Genomic DNA, 17713 nt, shown 5'->3' on the forward strand with positions numbered 1-17713 from the left:
TGTATTGAGACCATTTAATAGATACTTCGGAGAAGGCAGTGGCAACCCACTCCAGTACTCTTGCCTGGAAAATCCCATGGACAGAGGAGCCTGGTAGGCTGCAGTCCATGAGGTCACGAAGAGTCGGACACGACTGAACAACTTCACTTTCACTTTTCACTTTCATGCATTGGAGAAGGAAACGGCAACTCACTCCAGTGTTCTTGCCTGGAGAATCCCAGGGATGGGGGAGGCTGGTGGGCTACAGTCTATGGGGTCATACAGAATCGGACACAACTGAAGCGACTTAGCAGTAGCAGCAGCAAGAGATACTCTCCCAGCAATACAAAATAGTACTGTTAACTTTAGCTGCCATGCTGTACATTAGATGCCCAGAATGTATTCATCTTATAACTTTAAGTTTATACCCTTTGACCACCTTTACTTATCGCCCTCCTTCTCCCCAGCCCCTGTTATTGTTGTTCAGTCGCTAAGTCATGTCTGAGTCTTTGCAGCCCCGTGGACTGCAGCACACCAGGCTTCCCTGTCCTTCATTATCTCCTGGAATTTGTTCAGACTCATGTCCATTGAGTCAGTGATGCATCCAACTATCTCATTCTCTGTCATCCCCTTCACCTCTAGACCTCAGTCTTTCCCAGCATCAAGGTCTTTTCCAATAAGTTGGTTCTTTGTATCAGATGGCCAAAGTATTAGAACTTCAGCTTCAGCATCAATCCTTTCAATGAATATTCAAGACTGATTTCCTTTAGGATTGACTGGTTTGATCTCCTTGCTGTCCAAGGGACTCTTAAGAGTCTCCTCCAACAACACAGTTTGAAAGCATGGGTTCTTTGGTGCTCAGCTTTCTTTACGGTCCAACTCTCACATCCATACATGACTACTGGAAACACCATAGCTTAGATTGCTGCTGCTGCTGCTAAGTCACTTCAGTCGTGTCTGACTCTGTGTGACCCCAGAGATGGCAGCCCACCAGGCTTCCCTGTCCCTGGGATTCTCCAGGCAAGAACACTGGAATGGGTTGCCATTTCCTTCTCCAATGCATGAAAGTGAAAAGTGAAAGTAAAGTCGCTCAGTCATGCCCGACTCTTAGTGACCCCATGGACTGCAGCCTACCAGGCTCCTCCATCTGTGGGATTTTCCAGGCAAGAGTACTGGAGTGGGGTGCCATTGCTTTCTTCGTAGCTTAGATTAGATGGATCTAAAACCATAGTTTAGATTAGATGGGCCTTTGTTAGCAAAGTGATGTCTTTGCTTTTTAATACACTGTTTAGGTTTGTCATAGCTTTTCTTCCAAGGAACAAGCATCTTTTAATTTCATGACTTCAGTCACTGTCCACATTTGGAGCCTAAGAATATGAAATCTGATACTGTTTCCACTTTTTCGCCATCTATTTGCCAGCCCCTGGTGACCACCAATCTACTGTTTCAATGAGTTCAATTTTTTTAGATTTCATATATAAGTGAGATCATATAATATTTGTCTTTCTGTGCCTACTTAGTTCACTTAGCATAATGCCCTCAAGTTTTATCCAAGTAATTGCAAGTGGCAGGATTGAATCATTATTGTTACTTTATCCTAGTGTTACCAGAATTGGGATGAGAAAAGGAAAGACATCATTTACATAATCATTTGTTTAATCATCTACATTTATTTGCATAAGTAATGTAAATCTATTTGAGCACACAAGAGGCAGATGGGAGGGGAAAGGAGAGGAGCCTGGAGGGGGTGGGGTTGGAACTTTGCAAGAGTCTTCTGGGTCTTCCCTTTTGGAATGTGGGATGACAGCATCCAGGGAGACAGGTGAGACAGAGGCTGACCTCTGGACTTGAGGGCACTGGGGCTACAAGGGGATACAGACGATGAGACTGTCACTGGAAAGAGCCAAAGAGGAAAGGAGAGCAGCCTGCAAGAGCACAACTCAATGCACTTCTTTCTTTTCTCTGCAGCTGCTGTTCCTTCTGCCAGTGGCCCCAGCCCAGAGATGGGGAAGTGGGAGCTCAGGGCCAGGGATCAGCAGCTGTTCTGCTTGGCTGCTGGCAGGGGAGCAGCCCAGCACACAGACGTCTTTCTTCTTCCTCGGAGAGAGTGGGAGGCCGCTCTAAGTGGAGCCTTGTTTCTTGGTCTCCCATCCCCCAGTTATCAGAAGGAAACCTCTGTGCGGTAGTCTGTCTCCCACTCCCGGACAGGGCTCGGTCACAGGACAACACAAGAGAAATGATCCCAGCCTATTAGGACCCTCTTTTAACTTTTGAGCTTTTAACTCTTTTAACTCTGGGCTTCCCTGGTGGCTCAGATGGTAAAGAGTCTGCCTACATTGCGGGAGAGCTGGGTTCAATCCCAGGGTCAGGAAGATCCCCTGGAGAAGGAAATGTCAACCCACTCCAGTGTTCTTGCCTGGGAAATTCCATGGACAGAGAAGCCTGGAGGGCTATAGTCCACAGGGCTACAAAGAGTTGGACACGACTGAGTGACTAACACACACTATTCCTGCCATTTTAACTCTTGAAGAGTTAGGCAATTTGGCAGATCCCAAGGCCAGAGGCTGGCTTCAGCTGGAGGTGGCAGTTTGGGAGGAATCTTGGTCTGATGCTCAGAGTCATTTGTTTCTCTGCCTCCAGAAGAGTTAGCAAAATAGGACAGTAATTGTCAAACTTTTAAGATTACATCTTCTCTGGTTTAAAGAATAAGAAGAGAGCTAGAGAATGAGTGAGAGAATGCACTCTTAGTATGACTTAATATAGGCATGATAATTTTTTCTCTTTGGTTGCTAAGTTGTGTCTGACTCTTCTGGGACCCGCATGGACTGTAGCCCCCCAGGTCCTCTGTCCATGGGCTTTTCCAGGCAAGAACACTGGAATGGGATGCCATTGCCTTCTCCAGGGATTCAACCCACATATCCTGAACTGACAGGCGGGTTCTTTACCACCGAGTCACCAGGAAAGCCCAGGCATTATAATTACCTTTGTCTTTATCGTGGAAAAAACTTGCAGCCCTTACTATTGCAGGGCACTTTTCTAAATATTCTTCAAGTATTTTGTTTTCACAACAACTCTGTGTGGTAGGTATTATCAGCTCATTTTACAGATGAGGGAACTGATGCACAAAAAGAATCCTTGCCTAAGAGCACACAGTGGCAAACCTAAGATTTTAACTTAGGCCATCTGACCAGGCGGTCTATGCTCTTAACTAGTATTCCATGAGATATATACTTAGTTATAAACACACACATATACTACTCTGATTATATGTAGTTTATGAAACATAGACATACAGTGACATTTTAAAAGATGAGGGTAAAAATAAATATAAATAGAATTTCTACTATATTATTTCTTTTTTTACCCAGATGGATTGTTTTATAATCCCTCACCTTAGAGAATATTCTGAGAATTTGGAGCCCGGTGGGCCACCACAGGCTTGGGGAACAGATGTACCATTGCACTAGTAACCCACTGGGCTCCCATCCTTTCCAGCACAGGGCCCCTTTTAACATTAAAACAGTTTTGCAAGTGCTCATATAAAAGTTATACCTTTTGTATATGTTGACTGAGAAAGGACTCAATGATTAAAGCTATCAAGTAACACTTGTGCTTTTAAATGACTTCATTTTATCCACTGCAACACTGTGGACAAAGCATGTTGCCCTCCATATCTCAAAAAATGCACCAACCTAAGAGTTAAGTATTCTGTTTTATTCAGTGGACTTGCTGAGGACTTAAACCAGGAACTTAAGATAACTCTAAGAGGCTATCTTCCAGGCTTAAGCCTTCAGCATGCTCAGTCACTTCAGTCATGTCTGACTCCTTGTGACTCCATGAACTGTAGCCCACCAGGCTCCTCTGTCCATGGGATTCTACTGGCAAGAGTACTAGAGTGGGTTGCCATGCCCTCCTCCAGGGGATCTTCCTAACCCAGGGATCTAAACTGCATCTCCTGCGTCTCCTGCATCTCCTGCCTTGCAGGCAGATTCTTTATAGCTGAGCCACCGGGGAAGCCCTTAAGTCCTCAGCAAGTCTACTGAATAAAACATAATTCTCAACATTTTAGGTTGTGCATTTTTTTAAGTTGACAACAGTATCTACATCATGTAGAAAACCATCCATATATATGCTAGTCACATTCATTTTTCAGTCTATATACGTTCCTTGGTGTGGTATGGATTTCCCTGCTTTATATAATAATCCCTGGCCCCTGGGGGTGCCCAGTTTTTGTAGATGTTGAGATCTGCATATGTAGTGGAAACAGTCTATGTTCTGGAACCAGCCAGGACTGGAGTGAATTTCAGAGCCAAGTGTGTGTCCCAAGATGAGTAACAAACCTTTTTGAACCAGAGCTTCCTGATTTGTAAAATAAGGATAACACATTCTTGCTTGTTTGTTGTAAGGAGAGCTCCATAGGAAAGTCTCTAGTATGTACTGACACAGTACATGGTAGTAATGGTTCTCAGAGGGCTTCCCTGGTGGCTCAGATGGTAAAGAATCTGCCTGCAGTGCGGGAGACCGGGCTTGATCCCTGGGTTGGGAAGATCCCTGGAGAAGGGAATGGCAACCCAGTCCAGTATTCTTGCCTGGAGAATTCCAAGGACAGAGGAACCTGGCAAGCTACAGTTCCAGGAGTCGCATAGAATCGGACACGACTGAGCAACGAACACCCCTCCCCCACCCCCCACCCCCCGCCCACACACACGGTTCTCAGAAGTAGATCTCCTCTGAAGCTGCTGCTGCTACTGCTGCTAAGTCACTTCAGTCGTGTCAGACTCTGTGCAACCACATAGACGGCAGCCCACAAGGCTTCCCCGTCCCTGAGATTCTCCAGGCAAGAACACTGGAGTGGTTTGCCATTTCCTTCTCCAATGCATGAAAGTGAAAAGTGAAAGGGAAGTCGCTCAGTCACTCAGTTGTGTCTGACTCTTCTCGACCCCATGGACTGCAGCCCACCAGGATCCTGCGTCCATGGTATTCTCCAGGCAAGAGTACTAGAGTGGGGTGCCATTGCCTTCTTCTACTGAAGTTTAAATTTAGTTCTTTCCAAAACTTTAGGAGCCCTGGCAATTTTGTGATTTGTAATTTTGTATTCTTTTTCTTAAAGAGGGGCTCTAAAATTGTATATATTTCAGGTCCATGTGGGTCCTCCCATTAGTTTCCGGCAACCCCTTTGACTCTAAAAGGATGACCTGAGGGTCAAGGCGCTGTAATGTCTGGTGAAGTGCCCTGTCCCTCTGAACTAGGGGTAAAGGCAAACAACGTGAGTGCATGGGAATTGCTGAGTTCCCAGAGAAGAGGCTTCAACACCTACAAGTTCCCTAAGAGATTCCAGAGTGTGGTCAGGAAAGCCATTGTCTAAATTAGTACGAGCAACTTTACCAGGACGGCAGCTGCATAAACAGCAGCAGGTGGCATAGACCTTTCTTAGGGCAACTGTGGGCCAGGAACTGCATTAGGAACCAACACACCTAAGAGCTTTGACTGTGGGCCACAAGGAATTTGTAGCCTACTCAGGGAGAAGCACACAGGCTGCTATGATGCTTGGAAGAGAGACTTTCAGTGCAGCTAGGATGTGTCAAGGAGGACTTCCTGGAGGAGTTACCTGAGTCATAAGTGGATAAAGTAATTATCCAGATGAAGAAAAGGGGGAAAAAAAGTGGTCCAGACAAAGGGAACAATCCTTGAATAAAGATTTAGAGGTATGAACCACATTTAGAAGGTGTGATGGTTAATATCATGTATGAACTTAACTGGGCCATGGGGTGCCCAGATTTATTATTTCTGGATGTGTCTGTCAGTGGGTTTCTGGATGGGATTAACACTGAACTGGTAGACCAAGTAAAACAGATTGCTTCTCCAGTGTGAGTGGGCCTCATCAAATCCATGAAGGCCTGAATAGAATGAGAACCCTCTCTTTCTACCTTACTGTCTTGGAGTGGGGAATGGGTCTTTCAGGCGTGAACTTGCACTGGAACTATGTCATGGGTTCTTCTGGGTCTGGACTTCTCAGTCTCCATAATCATGTGAGTTAATTCCTTATTTAAAAATCCCTTTTGAATATCGGTTCTGTTTCTCTGGAGAGCCCTGACTGATACAGAAGTTGTATTGGTTGGGGTGGGTGATGGGAATGACATGCATTGGAGAAGGAAATGGCAACCCACTCCAGTGTTCTTGCCTGGAGAATCCCAGGGACGGGGGAGCCTCATGGGCTGCCGTTTATGGGGTCGCACAGAGTCGGACACGACTGAAGCAACTTAGCAGCAGCAGTGGGGGAGAAAAGTGAGACAATGAGACTCAAGCAGGTGGGTTGAGAGGGTCAAGAGAACATGGGACCATTGGGCAGTGATAGCTTACGGTGACCGATGTCGGATTTGTGATCTCCAAAGTTTAGCTTCAGGACCGGGGACCAGGATTGATTACTCAAGAGCTTTTGTGTAGCAGAGTTTCATTAAAGTATGAAAAGGGACAAGAGAAAGCTTCTGACATAGACATCGAAGTGGGAAAGAGAATGCCCCCGCTGGCTAGGATTAGCAAGGGAGTTACATATTTTTTTAATTAGTTATTACAGTTATAAATCAAAAGAATATCTCAAGGTTGTAAAGATCCTACTAGACCCACTCCCATAATTTACGTTTTAAGATAACAGGGTTCAGTTCAGTTCAGTTCAGTCGCTCAGTCGTGTCCAACTCTGCAACGCCATGAACTGAAGCATGCCAGGCCTCCCTGTCCATCACCAACTCCCGGAGTTCACTTAGACTCACGTCCATCGAGTCGGTGATGCATCCAGCCATCTCATCCTCTGTCGTCCCCTTCTCCTCCTGCCTCCTGCTCCCAATCCCTCCCAGCCTCAGAGTCTTTTCCAATGAGTCAACTCTTTGCATGAGGTGGCCAAAATACTGGAGTTTCAGCTTTAGCATCATTTCTTCCAAAGAAATCCCAGGGCTGATCTCCTTCAGAATGGACTGGTTGGATGTCCTTGCAGTCCAAGGGACTCTCAGGAGTCTTCTCCAACACCACAGCTCAAAAGCATCAATTCTTCGGTGCTCAGCCTTCTTCACAGTTCAACTCTCACATCCATACATGACTACTGGAAAACCATAGCCTTGACTAGACGGACCTTAGTCGGCAAAGTAATGTCTCTGCTTTTGAATATACTATCTAGGTTGGTCATAACTTTCCTTCCAAGGAGTAAGCGTCTTTTATTTATTTATTTATTTATTTATTTTTAGCGTCTTTTAATTTCATGGCTGCAATCACCATCTGCAGTGATTTTGGAGCCCAGAAAAATAAAGTCTAACTCTTTCCACTGTTTCCCCGTCTACTTCCCATGAAATGATGGGACTGGATGCCATGAATTCTTCGTTTTCTGAATGTTGAGCTTTAAGCCAACTTTTTCACTCTCCTCTTTCACTTTCATCAAGAGGCTTTTAATTCCTCTTCACTTTCTGCCATAAGGGTGGTGTCATCTGCATATCTGAGGTTATTGATATTTCTCCTGGCAATCTTGATTCCAGCTTGTGTTTCTTCCAGTCCAGCGTTTCTCATGATGTACTCTGCATAGGAGTTAAATATGCAGGGTGACAATATACAGCCTTGACGTACTTCTTTTCCTATTTGGAACCAGTCTGTTGTTCCATATCCAGTTCTAACTGTTGCTTCCTGACCTGCATACAGATTTCTCAAGAGGCAGGTTAGGTAGTCTGGTATTCCCATCTCTTTCAGAATTTTTGACAGTTTATTGTGATCCACACAGTCAAAGGCTTTGGCATAGTCAATCAAGCAGAAATAGATGTTTTCTGGAACTCTCTTGCTTTTTCCATGATCCAGTGGATGTTGGCAATTTGATCTCTGGTTCCTCTGCCTTTTCTAAAACGAGCTTGAATATCTGGAAGTTCACAGTTCACGTATTGCTGAAGCCTGGCTTGGAGAATTTTGAGCATTATTTTACTAGCATGTGAGATGAGTGCAATTGTGCAGTAGTGAGCATTCTTTGGCATTGCTTTTCTTTGGGATTGGAATGAAAACTGACCTTTTCCAGTCCTGTGGCCACTGCTGAGTTTTCCAAATTTGCTGGCATGTTGAGTGCAGCACTTTCACAGCATCATCTTTCAGGATTTGAAACAGCTCAACTGGAATTCCATCACCTCTACTAGCTTTGTTCATAGTGATGCTTTCTAAGGCCCAGTTGACTTCACATTCCAGGATGTCTGGCTCTAGATGAGTGATCACACCATCATGATTATCTGGGTCGTGAAGATCTTTTTTGTACAGTTCTTCTGTGTATTCTTCCACCTCTTCTTAATATCTTCTGCTTCTGTTAGGTCCATACTATTTATGTCTTTTATTGAGCCCATCTTTGCATGACATGTTCCCTTGGTATCTCTAATTTTCTTGAAGAGATCTCTAGTCTTTCCCATTCTGTTCTTTTCCTCTATTTCTTTCTTTTTTTTTTTTCTGTGACTTTGTTTTTTAATTCTTAAGCCTTATATCAGACAGTTTACAAATTTGAGCTAATGATATAGCCCCTCTAATCCTGCTGAGTTGGCAAAAGCACGATTACCAATCACCATATACAAGTAGTTCTACAGTTGTGTTTCTGAATTCCTGTTTAGGACAACCCTGAATTATAACTTAGTCTGGCTTTGTGAAGAATTAACAAGCAAAGTTTGTTAACATATCTTGTCACAGGGAATTTAAAAAGCATCTGATCTTAAAGATCATCTACAAAATCTGAGGTGCTAAATACTCTTTATTTGATGCTATACATAAACCACACTAAAATGCCTTTCATTAAGTAAAAGGCTAAATTTTAGATAGAGAATTTTAATTAAATTGCCATAGTTTATAAAACGAAACAGATAAAGTGGACTTTGTCAGTGTATTTTCAATCCTTGCCTTAACAGGCTAATGAACACAACTTGAAACACGTGTGAATCCTCCTCTGTTCTATGAGACAGTGAAGGGACCTTTTCAGTATTTAAATATATTAATATAACCAGTTATAGAAATCTAAATATAAAACCAATCTCTTATAGGTTTTGAGAAGGAATGCACCATCTCCCTAAAAAGTTTCATATTCCTTATTCAAGTTCAATCATCTCTTTAGAATGGGAAAAGTGATAGTACTTGCTGAACCAGAATTACTATCAAAATTTAAAAAGCTGACCATATTTGTTTAGCCACAGACCAATCTTATTTAAATCAGGACTGTCCAACAGAATTATTCCATCAGCCATTCATGATCTGAATTCTAGTGTATGAGATCAATTTAAATATGGTACACATAAAAAGTCATGAGACACTTCTGTTTCATAATAAATAAGGCAGTGGCCAACTATTACTCATTGGTAGCTTTTTTGAGATAAGCTATCAAGTCCTCCCTCTCTCCCTTCTTCTTAATGCCAGCAAAGATCATCTTGGTTCCAGGGATGTACTTCTTGGGATTCTCCAAGTACTCCATCAGCGTCTCCTCTCCCCAGGTGATACCTTTGTTTTTGTTGGCATCTGTGTAAGAGAATCCAGCAGCCTGACCTGTCTTTCGTCCAAACAGACCATGGAGGTTTGGCCCAGTCTTGTGCTTCCCTCCCTTTTCCACAGTATGGCACTGGGCACACTTCTGAACAAAAATCTTCTTGCCCTTCTCAACATCACCCATTTTAAAATCGTTCTTTTTCTGTGCGTGACCAAGTTCCCGCTCACAAGCCGAATGTCCCGCTTTCTTTTTCCTCTATTTCTTTGCATTGCTTGCTGAAGAAGGCTTTCTTATCTCTTCTTGCTAATCTCTGGAACTCTGCATTCAGATGCTTATATCTTTCCTTTTCTCCTTTGCTTTTCGCCTCTCTTCTTTTTCACAGCTATTTGTAAGGCCTCCCCAGACAGCCCTTTTGCATTTCTTTTCCATTGGGATGGTCTTGATCCCTGTCTCCTGTACAATGTCACGAACCTCATTCCCATAGTTTATCAGGCACTCTATCTATCAGATCTAGGCCCTTAAATCTATTTCTCACTTCTACTGTATAATCATAAGGGATTTGATTTAGGTCATACCTGAATGGTCTAGTGGTTTTCCCTACTTTCTTCAATTTAAGTCTGAATTTGGTAATAAGGAATTCATGATCTGAGCCACAGTCAGCTCCTGGTCTTGTTTTTGTTGACTGTATGGAGCTTCTCCATCTTTGGCTGCAAAGAATATAATCAATCTGATTTTGGTGTTGACCATCTGATGATGACCATGTGTAGAGTCTTCTCGTGTGTTGTTGGAAGAGGTTCTTTGCTATGACCAGTGCATTTTCCTGGCAAAACTCTATTAGTCTTTGCCCTGCTTCATTCCGCATTCCAAGGCCAAATTTGCCTGTTACTCCAGGTGTTTCTTGACTTCCTACTTTTGCATTCCAGTCCCCTATAATGAAAAGGACATCTTTTTTGGGTGTTAGTTCTAAAAGGTTTTGTAGGTCTTCATAAAACCGTTCAACTTCAGCTTCTTCAGCATTACTGGTTGGGGCATAGACTTGGATTACTGTGATATTGAATGGTTTGCCTTGGAGACAAACAGAGATCATTCTGTCGTTTTTGAGATTGCATCCAAGTACTGCATTTTGGACTTTTTTGTTGTCCATGATGGCTACTCCATTTCTTCTGAGGGATTCCTGCCCGCAGTAGTAGATATAATGGTCATCTGAGTAAAATTCACCCATTCTGGTCCATTTTAGCTCGCTGATTCCTAGAATGTCGACGTTCACTCTTGCCATCTCTTGTTTGACCACTTCCAATTTGCCTTGATTCATGGACCTGACATTCCAGGTTCCTATGCAATATTGCTCTTTACAGCATCGGACCTTGCTTCTATCGCCAGTCACATCCACAGCTGGGTATTGTTTTTGCTTTGACTCCATCCCTTCATTCTTTCTGGAGTTATTTCTCCACTGATCTCCAGTAGCGTGTTGGGCACCTACTGACCTGGGGAGTTCCTCTTTCAGTATCCTATCCTTTTGCCTTTTCATACTGTTCATGGGGTTCTCAAGGCAAGAATACTGAAGTGGTTTGCCATTCCCTTCTCCAGTGGACCACATTCTGTCAGACCTCTCCACCATGACCCGCCCGTCTTGGGTGGCCCCGTGGGCATGGCTTGGTTTCATTGAGTTAGAGAAGGCTGTGGTCCTAGTGTGATTAGATTGACTAGTTTTCTGTCAGTAAGGTTTTCAGGAAGGAGAAACTGTCCTCAAGCAGGATACATTGTTGTTATACAATCCTTAGCACAGAGTCTAAACTGAGCTGTTGTGTAATCATCAGTTCTCTCCTTCCCTTAGTCTTAGTTTTATGTGATGAAGACTAAGGAAAGTAGGAAAAAGAAAAAAAAAGATGTTTGTCCTTTCCTCCTCCTTGAGAATTCCAGACCCCTAACCTCCTCAACAGCCCCAGACCCCTCTCTCCTTGGGGACCCCCAGACTTCTTATCAACGTGGCCAGGGGCAGGCTGGCTGGACTGGCTGGAGCTGAGCCAGGTGAGCAGCTCCTGTGAAGAGAGGGGAATAACTCAGTGCCAGTGTGACCACAGGAAGCTCCTCTGGACCCCAGGCTGGAGGAGGAGGGACCACAGGGCTCTGGACAAACCAGCCACAGAGGGTGACAGAACAGGAAGGGGGACCGCATTTGCAGGGTTTGAGTTCCTTTGAACTGATGGAGAGGCCCTGGGTACATCCTGGAAGGGCTTTTAGATAAACACAGAGTGAGACTTCAGGCCATCTTGGAATTCAGCCCCTCCCCTTTCTGGCCTGGCAAGACTCTTCCCAAAGCTATGTCATTTAGGAGCTCAATCATATACGTTTAGTCTCAATAATATATTTTGTTTGGAAGTTTTTTAAAAAAAATTTTGTATACCCATCTTTTCTCTGATAAGGTCCTTTATGCTTCTATGGACAGAAATTTGTTTCTTCTCCACCACTTAGATAAAGGTTTTTTTGTTTGTTTTTCTAGATCCTTTAACCAGTTTGTTTGTTCTAGTTTATATTTAGTGCTCTGACTCATGCTAACACTTTTTACTATGTTCTGGTTCTACGCTAAATGCTCTACATACATTATTTAAGTCAGTCCTCCTCAAAAGTACATTCAAGTTAGGTATTATGAGTCCCATTTTACCAAGAAGGAAAAAGAGTCTTAGGAATTTAAAGAAACCCATCAAACTTGATCTGATTCCAATTTCTTAATTATTATAAGTAAACGCTTTTTTATACCAATAACTAACTGTCTCAATCGTATTTATTAGTGATTCCTTCCCTCACTGTCCTAGTTCTGATTTGTCACATATTAAACTCTTAGAATTTGAATTAATCTGTTACATTTTTATTTTTCTGATTCAACAACTTGATTATTTTTTAACTTGGTGCTCCATTGCTTTTATAATTACCAGTCTATAATATGTTTTAAAATTTAGTAAAGCAAAATCTACAGTAGGGTGAGTCAGTAATAATTATGTTTAAAAAAATTATTTGGCATTCTTCTTGTTACTATTATTGTGGACTTCCCTGGTGGCTCAGAGGTTAAAGCATCTGCCTGCAATGCGGGAGACCTGGATTCAGTCCCTGGGTTGGGAAGATCCCCTGGAGAAGGAAATGGCAACCCACTCCAGTATTCTTGCCTGGAAAATCCCATTGACAGAGGAGCCTCGTGGGCTACAGTCCACAGGGTAGCAAAGAGCCGGACATGACTGAACAACTTCATTTTCACTTTCTTGTTACTATACCAGAGGAATTCCTTTCTTCATTTGTTAGGGACTTTAACTTTCTGAGGTTTCAATTGATAAATCTGCATATTAACCTTGGAAATACTATTATATTTACTTTCCCAATTAACAGTAACTATAGCACTCAATTTATTAATGACCCTGTCTATAATTTTTATGAATAAACCTTGCCACAAGTTATATCAATTCCCACTTATTTGGTCTTTTTTTTTTCCGCTATAATAGCAACAATAGAATCCATTTTTATTGTATTTCCTTGTTATATATCAGTACCTATACTGATTCATATATAATACACATACACATATGTGTGACATGCAGTGTGCATGCGTGTGTGTGTGTGTGTGTGTGTGTGTGTGTGTGCTTAGTCGTGTCCAACTCTTTGTGACCCCATGGACAGGAGCCTGCCAGGCTCCTCTGTCTGTGGAATCTTCCAGGCAAGAATGCTGGAGTGGGTTGCCATTTCCTGCTCCAGGGGATCTTCCAGACCCAGGGATTGAAACTGTATCTTCTGTGTCTCCGCATTGATGGGTGGATTCTTTACCACTGCACCACCTGGGAAGCCTGTATAATATGCATATATACCTAAAATTTTTTGGAGTCAGTCCTGCAACTAAACTCATTATTTCCAGTAAATTTTTAGTTATTTTTCTTAGATTTCTTGGTCTATATTCATGTTATTTGTAAAACAGATAGTTTAGTTTCTTCCTTTCTGATATTTATACCTAGCATTTTCTTTCTTCTTGAATAGTTATTGACAACATTTCTGGAACAATAAATCTGATTTGAGAAACCAGTGTGTGTTTCTTCTTTAAGAATAAAATTAACTGTTTGTTTTCAATACACTCTATTATGTTTAGACTGGAAATCCAACATAGCTAATGTTGCCTTAGTTTCCTGTTTGGAAGAACTGAAGATAAAAATAGTGTGGCAGTAACTCAAACAAAAATAAGCCAGAAAAAAAAAATATATTATCAGGACTTAGAAGCAATTGTTCTTATGACTTTTTCTGGGCATTGCTGGTATATTTCATACACACGAGTCTCTTGAATTTGTCTCTCCTTGGACTCTAGATCCCTAGTGCCACAGTCTGTAGTTATGAGGGTCCCTGCCCTAAGATGCTGATATTTTTCTTGTTACCAATACCTCTTCTTCCACATTCCTTACCTGGGAATAAAGGATTTATTCTCATATAAAAGAGGTGAGTTTAAACACGAGATGCAGAGCAGGATTTTGCCTTTCTGATGAATTAATGAACTATATTCCATAAGACAAAAAGCAACCCTAAATTACCAACACCTGCTTTTAAAAGCTTTCATCAGGAAGAAATGAAAATTATAGCTAAAAACTTGTTAAAATCTCTTTGAATGTATATTATTATATTATATGTATTTCCATTTTCCTGTTAAAGTGATGTCCTATATTACTTTTACTTCTTTGTATACACCTGTTTTGTGTTTTTAAAATTAAGCATAGTGACTAGTACATGCAAAGTGTTTTTCTCTGCTTTTACTAACACAAAATCTTAACATTTATGTTCATTAATGAGATTGGCCTATAATTTGATTTTATTCTTATTCAGATTTCGAAATCATTCATTTTCACTTCATGTAATAAATTGGATAACATGCAACACACACAAACCCATACATTCAAGGTTTATGTGACATAGACATTTTTTGTTGTTGTTCTTTGAGAAATTTGGGAAGTTTGGGAAATTTTTGTGTACCCATCAGGACTACACATCTTTGTAGGAGTAACTGCTAGTATTTCTCAGTTATTTAATCTTTCACAGGGCTTTATATTTTTGTAAGCAGGCATTCATTTTGGTTATGCATTATATTCTTATTTCTAATCTTATTAATTTGAATTTTTTCTTGTTTTCATTGAGACAATAGTCATTTATTAAAAAGCACTTTTTAAATGCACATCTTGGTTTTGTTCTTTATTTTATTTACATATATTCTTGTTTCTTTTCTTTTTTTTTTTTTCCCTACTCTTGATTTGCTACTTGCCCCACACATTGGAGAAGGAAATGGCAACCCACTCCAGTGTTCTTGCCTGGAGAATCCCAGGGACAGTGGAGCCTGTTGGGCTGCCATCTATGGGATCGCACAGAGTCAGACACGACTGAAGCGACTTAGCAGCAGCAGCAGCAGCCCCTGGCTAAATAATTTAGCATTTTAGTTCATTATGTTTACCTTTTAATCTATTTATTAATAAAGGTGCTTACAGTGATCTTTCTACCAATAACTGGTTTGTACAAGGTTTCCCTATGCAACAGTGCAATGTTTAAGAGCATGGGCTTCAAAGTCAGGCTGCCTGGGTTCCTATCTCGGTTTTAGCCTTGGACAAGTTACTGAACCTCTCTGTGCCTCCAGTTTCCTTATCTGTAAAGTGGGGATGGTTTCTAGGATCCACCCTGGAGATCATTTATGTAAAGATTATTTGAGACAGTATGAGTACTTAGTATAGTACAAAGCACATAGTAAGTTGTTAATAAGTGTTAGTATGGAATTGTTATTGCTATCATTTTTAATTAGAAAATGTGGATTACTTAGTTCCTTCTGTAGGAGACTTCAAAGGGAAGAGGCACCTCCAGTGACAGGTAGGATGAAAGAGAAGCCTGGTGTTGAGGACTGGTGTCTGGCTGAGGGGTGGAGAAGGATCTGCGATTCCCAAGCTGATGGTGTGGGTCCCCAGCTGGAAAACCATGTAAACTGCTTTCAAGAACTAGAGGTTGGTCAAGCACAATACAGCAGGGTTCTAGGTAATTATAGCTTCTGCTCTTTTTGCTTTTTCTTCCTCCTCTACCTTATCCTTGGGGCTTCTCAGGTGGCGCTAGTGGTAAAGAATCCGCCTGCCGACACAGGAGACACAAGGGACGCAGTTTTGAAACCTGGGTCTAGAAGATCCTCTGGAAGAGGAGATGGCAACCCACTCCAGTATTCTTGCCTGGAAAATCCATGGACAGAGGAGCCTGGTGGGCTACAGTCCACGGGGTCGCAGAGTCAGACACCACTGAGCATGCACGCTACCTTATCCTTACAGCTTCTCGACTCCATCCTGATCCCCCTCTTACCCCAGTTCAAACCCAAATGAATATCCACTAAAATGTAAATGATTAATAAGATATAAGTGCTAATGTATTTGAACTTTACATTGGTGTAGTTCCAAGGTAAATTAACTTTCATGTGGATTTCTCGGGCTCACTTCAATAAAGTGTTAGGGTTTGGTTTTGTTTTGTTTTGTTTGTTTGCAAGGGGGTTGACGGGCTAAGCATAGGGGAGGGTCCTTCTTAAGTATCCACATATGTGCCTTATAGCCCATCAACCTAGTCTTATCTAGAAGTCAAAGCCAGACAGCTGATTTGAATTTTTGTTAGGGGCAATGGAGGAGGTTTACAAAGAGAGTGGGAAATAGTCTGTAAATTAATATCTGTATGAATAGGGTGATGGTTCTGTGAGAAACAAAATGTGAGGCCTCCTTCCTAGACATTCTTGTCTCAGATAACCTTCTTCCTGGCTTCCCACTCAACAGGGAAGAAATTTTTAGTTGGAATGGTCAGAGCCCAAGACATGGATTGGGCAGTGAGGTAGACTGTATTTTCTCAAACTGTCTCATCTCTCACACTGTTCTTATGATGTGATATTGACATGCTTCATTCTGAGGGGAGTCTGCCCTCTTCCTTTGAACCCAGGCAGACCTTTGTAAGTGCCTCAACTAGTCACACATAACAGAAGGGATGCTGTGTGATCTTTGAGGCTGGGTCATGAAAGTTACTATGACTTCCACCTGGCTTTCTCTAGAGGCACTGGCCGTGTTAGGAGAAGCCTCCTGGAGAGGCCACGTGTGAGCACTCTGGCCAACAGCCAACTACAGACACGCGAGTGAATGCTCCTTTACACATGTCCACTCCTCAGCCTTTGAGTCTGCTGTGGAGACTGCAGAAATTGTGGAGCAGAGACAAGCTATCTTTGCTGTGCCCTGTCTGAATTCCTCTTGCTCCATTGGATCCACAAGACATAATCAACGATCCTTGTAAGTCGTTACATTTTGGAGTGATTTGTCACACAGCACCAGATAAGGAAAACACACTACATTTATACCAGGGTATGAGCCCATGGGCTCCTCTCCTGCGCTTTCTATCTCTCTTCAAGATGCATCGTGCCTGGCGAGTCTCTTTTCTCTTCTACTTTCCTCCTAACATGCACTTGGAGGAGCAAATAAGCCAAACCTATTGCACAAACCTGGCCATACAGGTCCTCTATTTCTTAGACTTCTTCCTCTTTGCACATGATCAGGGGGCAGGCATATACCAAGAAGAAGGAGGCTCTGCTTACTTCTTTACCAGAGAGCTCTACATTGGGGTATGGGCACCTGGGCCCTCCTAACACGGAGGCATCTTGTTTCACAACCTGTGATTTCTTTCCATCCTTAGTTTCCTTGGAGCCTAACGGGAGGGCGATCAGGCAGTGGCAGCAAGGCAGGGTTTGTGCGTTGCTGGGTCCTTGCCTGTACTGCAGTATCAAAACCTCATCCTAATAACCAAACATGGGTAGAGAGTGAAAAAGGAGTAATCAAAATGTAAAGTGCACAAAAGCAGAAGCCAATTCCTCTTCATATCTCTATGTGGAAGAAAAAGAACAGCAGCTTTAGAATCGCAACATATGATTTCTTTCTCTACCAGGATAGATTGTAGAATGAGGAGTTTAAAGACCTTGGGCAAGTCAGCTTGTCACTTTTCTGTGACTCCATTTTCCTGAATGTTAAAAGGGGAGTTTTCCTTAATCTTGTCCATCTGTGAATCCATAAGTCTCTGCTCTCAGTCACTTTCCAAGCTATTTACACCTTCAGTTTCCAAACAGAACATATGCATTTGGATGGGCACCCACAGGCGATGCGAGAAGGATGAGGGTGGCTCTGTGGCTCCTGGAAATCACAACAGCTGCCACTGGGGCTCAGCTCTCTCTCTTTGGGAAGTGGAGGA

General features: G+C 42.3%; 1 protein-coding gene across 1 annotated transcript; it reads right to left on the reverse strand.

Annotated features, from left to right (window-relative positions):
• Window positions 1-9155: 9155 nt before the first annotated feature.
• Window positions 9156-9705, reverse strand: LOC114115652 (cytochrome c-like). The gene has a single exon (XM_042233585.2). It carries the CDS (start codon window positions 9638-9640, stop codon window positions 9323-9325), a length of 318 nt encoding a protein of 105 aa, XP_042089519.1. The 5' UTR covers window positions 9641-9705; the 3' UTR covers window positions 9156-9322.
• Between the last annotated feature and the right edge of the window lie 8008 nt (window positions 9706-17713).

Source organism: Ovis aries, chromosome 1 (genome assembly GCF_016772045.2).
Source record: "Ovis aries strain OAR_USU_Benz2616 breed Rambouillet chromosome 1, ARS-UI_Ramb_v3.0, whole genome shotgun sequence".
Lineage (NCBI taxonomy): Eukaryota > Metazoa > Chordata > Mammalia > Artiodactyla > Bovidae > Ovis > Ovis aries.

Bases quoted from the DNA above. Each gene is read 5' to 3' on its own strand.
- LOC114115652 (XM_042233585.2), bottom strand. From the start codon at position 9,640: ATGGGTGATGTTGAGAAGGGCAAGAAGATTTTTGTTCAGAAGTGTGCC.